At 47.2% G+C, this 8,012-nt stretch overlaps 2 protein-coding genes across 2 annotated transcripts; one reads left to right on the top strand and one right to left on the bottom strand.

Moving 5' to 3' along the window:
- The first annotated feature begins 381 nt into the window (after positions 1-381).
- LOC147635871 (uncharacterized) lies at positions 382-1,573 on the top strand. Its single transcript, XM_086801250.1, has one exon. It carries the CDS (start codon positions 516-518, stop codon positions 1,452-1,454), a length of 939 nt encoding a protein of 312 aa, XP_086657376.1. The 5' UTR covers positions 382-515; the 3' UTR covers positions 1,455-1,573.
- Positions 1,574-4,203: 2,630 nt separating this feature from the next.
- LOC147635870 (L-ascorbate oxidase homolog) lies at positions 4,204-7,371 on the bottom strand. Its single transcript, XM_086801249.1, has 8 exons — positions 6,897-7,371; positions 6,674-6,783; positions 6,193-6,463; positions 5,988-6,090; positions 5,514-5,859; positions 5,028-5,396; positions 4,794-4,872; positions 4,204-4,594 (listed from the first exon to the last, which is right to left on the bottom strand). Exons 1-8 carry the CDS (start codon positions 7,065-7,067, stop codon positions 4,394-4,396), a joined length of 1,650 nt encoding a protein of 549 aa, XP_086657375.1. The 5' UTR covers positions 7,068-7,371; the 3' UTR covers positions 4,204-4,393.
- Positions 7,372-8,012: the final 641 nt, after the last annotated feature.

Raw genomic sequence — 8,012 nt, 5'->3', positions numbered from 1 at the left:
CAACACCCTTCAATTTCCTATAAATTAGAGGGTCTAGGGTGAGATTTTGTACCCTCTAGAATTTCTAGAGAACATAATAATAAGCTTCACAATTTCCATTCTCCAAGGTGCTTTTACATGCACTTCAATCATGCTTTCTTTTTATCCACCCATTTACCTTTCTTTTAATGTTTTTGTGGTACACTTGCCATGATTTTGACATTGTGTGCTTTTGTTTTTCTTTTAGGGGTGTGCGAAAAGGGCGGGAGGCAACGTGAAGCGAGTGCATAAGGTGACCCCTCACAAACCGCATTTCCATTATCATGACTAATGTATGTGTTTTTATTTTATGTGGTGCTAATATTCTCTTCGTGTTCCATGTAGGTACTATGGATTCCAACACGAGCCATGAATTTGATTCATCGCAACAACGCGGCGACGATGATCCTATTTTCTCCCAAACTCCTCTCCCGCACTCTAATTTCTATTCATTTCCCCCACCTCCTTTTCATGTGCCACCTCATGGCTTCCAAGCCATGCTCAATTCTCCTTCCTTTTCTCCAAACTCTCCCTTCATGTTTCGCCCCCCCCATTCACCTATGGTAGCGCAACCTCCTAATCGATCATCCCCCCTAGGTATCCCAAACATGGGTTCCATTCCCAATTCCCTAGGAAGCCAACCATCACCCAACTCACTCAATAACCCCCCTTTATCTTCTCAACCAAAGCGAGTTCGTGGCATGAGGAAGGAGCCTAGCGATGAGGAGATTGTGTTAGAGACCCAACCTGCGCCAAAGAAACCCAGGAACTCCAAAAAGAAGGTGGTGGTGGACTTGGGGGAAGATGACGACAACGACAATAAGAAAAGCAAGTGGCAAGAATTTTGGGTTGACCAACTCATTCATGTAAGGGGGGGCATGAGTGAGGAGTTCAACAATCCTGGGAAACAAGGGGTCAACTTGTGGGCAAAGGTGGCCACAAAGCTAGCCGGCATTTACCCTGATTTCAATAAGGATAGTGAAAGTTGTCGCAAGAAGTGGCAAGCGGTGCTAGCAAAATATAGAGTGGACAAAGCTCACAACTCGGTATCTGGCAATGACAGGAGGCACACATGTAAATGGTTCGATGTGGTGGATGAGTATTACCACGATAGAGCCACGGTCACTCCTCTTAGCCACGCTTCTTCATCAACAATGGATGATGCTACTTTCCCTGGCGGTGATGACAAGGATGAAGTAACTATAGCACAAGATGACGAGAAGCCACAAGCACCCATGTCCTCAAGTCGTCCAGTGACTCCCAAGTATGAGGAATCTTTGGCCACAATGGCCGATACTGGGAAACATCTATTGGACCATCTCAAGGAGACCTCTAGCCAAAATGTTGCCTTGGAGAGGGAGCGACTGAAGATATTGGCAGGATTGCATGCCACAATGAGTGAATTCCTTAAGGAAGGAAGGGGGGGCAACAAGTAGCCTTGGCGGAGGAAATTCTTGTTATTATTATTGTATGAGTTTATAAAGTTTGGGATCTCGACGTTTCTTTGTTCCTATGCGTTGTATGGATTTATGAATGTTTCTATTGTCCTAAGAAGCATGTTAAGCTGAGAATTTAATATGTATCAACTTGTTTTGGATTTGCAGGTGACAATGGGCATGTCCAAAGACATTGCACTCTATTGTGCGTGGTTGTGTTCTATAGCGATCTATGAATTGCTTAAAGGACCAAGCATGCACAATGATGAGTGCATAGTGCAGACTTGGTTGCATGTTACCGAATGCATGGCACGATCTGTGAGGTTGAGGAAGATTGCGAACCGTAGGAGGGGTCATGAACACAGACAAGCGTGGGCATATCCACGGCCTCAAGGCTTTGTAAAATGCTATCTCCTAAGTGCTTATAGTGCTACCATGTTCAAGCGGCGTCTTTTGTCTTTTGTCTTTTGTCTGGCTTATTGTGGTTTGTAGTGTGGCTTCTTCTTTATTTTTGTAGTTACACTATGCTTTGTGGACATAATATAGCTTTGTTCTATGGTTTTTGGTATGGTGTTTACTCTTTCTTCCGCCGCCCCCCAGTGTTCACAGTGGGCGGCGGAAGAAGTCAGGCTCCCTTTTACTTCCCCCTCCCCATGTGAACACTTGGACGGCGGAAGTGTGCATTTTGTAAGAGTTCCACTTGGAAAAGTGTGTTTGAGAGTATGTTTTCCGCCGCTCCAATGTGAACCCGTCCTAACACCATCCAAAACCATTCTATATATAAAGGAAAAAGGAACCCACCAAGCATCTCTGCAAACCATTGGCAACATGCTAACGCACTGCCAATGTCCTAGCATCAAACATGAATACAACAATTAGCAATAACAACCCATTAATCTTCATGATTATTAACTCCATATGCAATCCTCTCCTTTGGGTATTTACGAAACCAAGCTTTGCACATTCAGGTTGATTCTGCATGGTAGACTCAACATTGAAGTTATTGATGTCGAGAACCCTTATCTCCACCAGCCCGTCCAGCCAGCACTTGAGCACGATATTGTTGGCGCCGCACACTCTGCAGCAGGTGATGAATATCCATCCACAACTGAGCGACCATTACAGCACCGGATGTCCGCTGTCTCACGAAGCTGGGCGCTCTACACTTGACGATAATTTCATCTTGTAAGACAACATGGTTAGCTCATGGACAACATGGTGTCGCCCTCCGTCAACTAATGGTTAGCTTATGGACAACATGGTGTCGCCCTCTGCCTAGTTGACGACTACAGTGCGCAGGCGGGTGACGAATCCCCCGACGCTCACACAAAGAAGCTTCTTCCTCCCCACGCGGTCTAGTACGTATGTGGCCACGAACACGAAGCGGACCTTCACCACACCCATGCCCACTATGGCCCGTGGACGGCAGGTTGCGCAGCAGCTCGTATGCCTTGGTGTATTTTGCAATGTACTCTTTGCTCGCCTGTTGAGCCGGGCCCCTCACCCGCAGTGGCAGGCCCTTGGGGACCTGGTAGTCGCTGATTTGTCGTAGAGACGGGTAAGCAGCAGTCCACCGACGGAGCCCCGTTGCCTGGATCTATCGGGGTGGTACATTGCTTCAAATCCGGCGACTGCACGGGCACCCCGAAGGCTGCATTATGGCCAATAAATGGCAGCCCGGCCGCCCCGAGCGTGGACGCTAGCAGCCAGCTGCCGACGGTCCACTGCAGAGGGGCGATTCTCCTCCTCGCTAGAGCATCTTGGTGTGGCGAAACGGCGCGCAATTGTATTGTGCCGGGTAGCCCTACCACCGCCAAGCTGCTTGCGAGAGCCAAAAAAAAAAGGAAAAAAAGAAAGAAGAGCTTGAATGCAATGAGCAAGAGGCAGGAGAGGCTGGAGATGAGGTCGCCTACAGGAATGCTTCTTCCCCAACGTCGTCTTCCGCGCCGCCCACCCTCCCTTGCCCATCCCCCATCTAAATCTAGCCCCTCTCCAGGTCCTTCATCCTCAACCCCTCCCTCCCCGTCTTCCTCACCATCAGTGTCTTCGGTCTCTTCACCAGCTCCTGCATCGTCGGACAACACAGCACCTTCGAGTTTTTCGACCTTACCATCTAGCTCAGCTCCATCGTTCCCTCCGCAAGCTTACTGCCCTTTCAAGGTGCGCTCAATCATGCAAGTGTCCCACATTCCACACGGCCATCCCTCCTCGTTCATTCACAGCTACAGAGAACCCTGCTTATAATGCTCTTCTCTGTCTTGCTCCCACACGTAGCCGCTTTGGCGATGGTGAAATAGAAGCTGCTTGTGGGCCTGTGGCTATGGTGATGATTTGAAGCTTGGCGCTGCTGATAGAGGGGTAGCCAACTATGGGCGCGCCCTAGTGAGCCAGAGGCTCAACATCTCTGCATTAAATAAACTTGGGCAACATCTCTGCATTAAATAAACTTGGGCAACATCTCTGCAAATGTCTCGGCAAAAATTTGAAAAAATGAAGAGGCATTGATGATTGGAGGCCTACAAAGGCTAAAAAAAAACTCTCCACGTGGTACAACCCCCTGTAAAGTATATATAGAAGGCGGTATAATGCCCTCTGGATGTAACAAGGCGGTATAATACCCACCTGCACCTGCTCAGAGCTAATTCCACCCGAAGCTCTCCTTGGGATCGCACACAGAAAGCTGCTAACTAGCGGCTAGCCTCTTGGGCCTGAGGCTAGGCGACTCCGCCTTGAACGTAGTCAAAGCTCATGAGCTTAAGATTTGAATTTTATTGCCAAATGCCCTCTGGATGGTAACAAGGCGGTATAATACCTATTCTTTACATATTTTTTTTTCGAAAAATCACTGTGCCCGCTACTCAAGGAGAGCTATATTTAATGTTTACATTTTTTGTGGCTCCGATTGGTGAAAAAAAACAAAAACTAGCATGAGCTGTGATCTAGCGGCGCCTGGCCGCTTTGCCACACAGAAGCACATTGGTGGGAATGGGAGCTTCATTTCTGAAGGAAACTTCTGGATTAAAAACGCGCATGTAGAACTGTTGCCCCAGATACTGCCTTTCCCATAGCTGCGACCTCACATTCCACATGCCCACATTGTCCAGCTCCAACAGAACTGCAGTCCAGGACTGAGGGTATACCTGCGGCCAGGCCATGTAAGCAGCTAGTGTTAAATTAAATTTTTTTGGGTTGGTTGATAACGCTTTCTATAGCGATGTTAGCCTGCAAAGCACGGGGTCTCCCACTAGTGTATCTTATAGATAGGAGTAGCGATTTTAGCATGCAAAGCACGGGTCCTCCCACTAGTGTATCTTATAGATAGGGGTATTAGAGTTATACCTGAGCAGTAGATCTTGAAATCGCGTCGAATAGATTGTATTGACGTCTATTATTAGGTGTCCAAACGCCTCCATCCATTCTGAAACCACGTAACGTTGTATCTTTACATAATTGGGCCAAGGTGTGTAATTAGAAAGAAGTGAATAATATTAGTAATACTAATATATATATATATTTTACCCGACAACGAAGAAAGCGTAGCCATCGATATACTAATATATATATATATTTTACCCGACAACGAAGAAAGCGTAGCCATCGATATGCCAGCTATTCACAACGTTCTCGTTGTTTTGAAAGACCACCTCCAGGAAATCTCGGTAGTCAGCCGAGAGGATGCCCGCGCCCACTCTCGCCGAGCTTCCGCCCGGCGGCCCGTCCGGGATGGAGCCAAGCGAGAACACACCCTGAATCTTGAAGTAGTCTGCAAGCTTCAAGGGAGTGTCCGGTTGGAGATACGAAATGCCGTTCACTGCATATCGCTGCTTATTGGTGATGAGCGCTGCGGAACCGTACATCAGAATTGTTCTGCTAACATTTATCATCCCGTAGTGGAAAGACCCTTGTGGGTTGGGACGAGCTGCATTCGCACTCAAATTCCACCTGGAAGAAGATAACTAGCTGAGGATTGGATTACCATCAAAATCAATATTCAGCGGCTTGTACATATTTAATCAACAACTCTGTTTCTTCTAATCAAGATATTCAGAAATTAATTACCTTATTGTCCTAGCCTGATTTAAGGAATAATCAATTTGAATAGTTGGTCCTCCAGGAAGAGGGCCTGAAACTTTGAATTGGGAGTTTACATAATGCACAACGCCAATCCCGTTCAGGACAGGGTTCGTGAACCTTGTGCTGGCCACCATGTAGTAATCACCTGGGGCTTGGTTTGTAGTAACAAGCACCGAGTACGATTGGCCTACATGAACGTCGACGTTATCATACAAATTTTGCACAGTATGAGAGCCCTCTGTTTCCACCATGAGCATCTTGTGGCCTTGTATCCGGAAATTCAAGGAAGCAGAAATGCCTACATTCGAGATCCTCAACCGATATGTCTTTCCTGGTATCATGACATGAGCAGTGTTAACAGACAGACAATCATGCGAATCGGTAACAAACATTGGCAATTAATGAGCTTGATGTTCGAGTAAAATGCTTGTGAGTGCGGTTGGGGGAAGAGAAATGAACCTGGTTGAAGCGTTACGGTTGTCCCGAATGGGCCCCTGCCATTGATGAGGACTCCATCAGGCAAGCCTAAGCTACCCCCAGCGTCCAATTTGGCAAGAAGGGTCTGTTAATCACACGAAAGAGTGAACAGCAGCAAAACAACCGCTAAAAGCTATAAAAATCAACGTCAAGCCCCGGCCGGCCGTGCAATGGTTAGGGGACTTACCGTGTGATTAGCGTTGTACCAGTCCCCGATTAGGACGAACAAGTCACCGTCGGGAGCCTGATAAGGAAGAGGAATGATAATACGGTTATCCACTTTGAAACCACCGTAGCCACCAGCAGCTTTGTGTAGCCCCGTGCTTGGGAAGTAGAAATAGGACCCAATCTGGTCCTTCACTTGGAAGTTGTAAGTGAAGTTGCGGCTGGGAGGGATGGGACAATTTGTGCCGCTCACACCATCTTGCCAGGACGTTCGTCTTTGCCAAATTCCGTTCCTGGATTGTTCGGAAGAAAAACGTGTACTGATTCATCTCTCAAAGAAGATTAAAAGTAAGCATGCATGCAACAGTATGTTCTCAAGCGTTGAATCTACCCAATTCCGTTCCTGGATTGTTCGGAAGAAAAACGTTTACTGATTCATCTCTCACAGAAGATAAAAATTAAGCATGCATGCAACAGTATGTTCTGAAGGGTTGAATTTACACCATGTTATCAACAAGGGCTCGTCTAGACTGTTGTAGACGTTGATCACCAGATTGTCGTTTGTGATTGCATCAATTTCAGGACCTGGAAACTGACCATTGATGGTAATTACCTAAAGGTTCAAAGACGCAAACAAATCATTTTCATTAGATATCGAAAATATCTCGAGCTGTATCCTGAATTATTGATCGGTTGATGTATCAATTTGTGAAGATAACTAAGCACCTGCTTAGGTATGTTGCCGAGGATGGCAAGGCTGCGGTAGGTGACGTTCCAAGTGATAAATTTGAAAGCGTCCTCTGCGTAAGATCGATGGAGAATCAGGGGGAACGTGACCAAGACAAATAGCAAATTCAAAGTAGGAGCTAGGGGTGTAATTGAGATGGAAGGTGCCATATTGGCAGTGGCAGTGGCAGCGGCAGCAGCAGCGGCGTCTACAAGGCTGTGGCCAAAATGTGCAGCTATTTGCCCATGTTCGGATGTGCTTGGAGGAAGGCGTTTATTTGGCCATTTTTGTTTGTGTGGCACTGAGACTGGAGGTGGTGGCGGGAAAGAAAAGAGCGGACGGTCGATCGGACGAGGGTAAAGCTGCACATTATAATAGGGAGGGCTGTTGTACACGGAAGCGCGTGAACGGAAGAGGCGCCAGGTCGGCGGCGGTGATGGAGCGCACTAGGAGTGCTCCTAATTATACTGAGTGATCGGACCCTGATGGACGACTCCATTTACCTCCATTTCACATGAAATTACCCTGCAGTAGTGCAGCTCTCTTGTCACTGTTGTCAGTCCCGCAGGACTGCTGCCTCCTCTCCCTCCCTCGGCATGTGATTATTTGTCGGAACAGCTCCGTACTCTCTTAGTCACAAGCTGCCGCTTTTTCAGCAACGCCACGTCACTCTTTTAGCCACATGAGGCCGCTGCCCACTCTGTAGTACGACGACGTTCGCCTCCAATTTCCAACTTCTTGTATCTCTAATATGATCTACTACCTCCTGCACCACCAACCTTGATGCTCCTCCTCCTAGTGCACCACTCATCAGCTGGTGTGCCCTCCAGCTGTTCATGTCCCTTCTTTAATAATAATGTCCTTTTTGTCTTGTAAGGCAACATGAAGGCCACTTCAGCCACAAGTTCAACCCTGCCTGACAGACTGGGGAAGCACACGTCACTTATATAGTTGTATGATGTTATACCTCGAGGCCCTTTGAAGAAGCATATGCCATTATCCATACCTACCACTGAGTCGTGACCACTAAGAAAACAAGGTTGGTGGGTGACGGATAGAGGTGGATGGGGTGTTGGAAAGTATATCACCTATTATTTAAATGTAGCATTTTCCTT

This window comes from Cibotium barometz, chromosome 8 (genome assembly GCF_041138505.1).
Source record: "Cibotium barometz isolate CiBa-2024 chromosome 8, ASM4113850v1, whole genome shotgun sequence".
NCBI lineage: Eukaryota > Viridiplantae > Streptophyta > Polypodiopsida > Cyatheales > Cibotiaceae > Cibotium > Cibotium barometz.
Note: the sequence above shows the minus strand (reverse complement) of the source record. Positions and strands in the feature narration are given on the sequence as shown.

Coding starts and splice junctions, on each gene's coding strand:
- LOC147635871 (XM_086801250.1), top strand. CDS start 516: ATGCTCAATTCTCCTTCCTTTTCTCCAAACTCTCCCTTCATGTTTCGC.
- LOC147635870 (XM_086801249.1), bottom strand. CDS start 7,067: ATGGCACCTTCCATCTCAATTACACCCCTAGCTCCTACTTTGAATTTG. Junction 5,860..5,987: donor AACCGTAACGCTTCAACCAG/GTTCATTTCTCT, acceptor TCATGATACCAG/GAAAGACATATCGGTTGAGG. Junction 5,397..5,513: donor AATCAGGCTAGGACAATAAG/GTAATTAATTTC, acceptor ATCTTCTTCCAG/GTGGAATTTGAGTGCGAATG.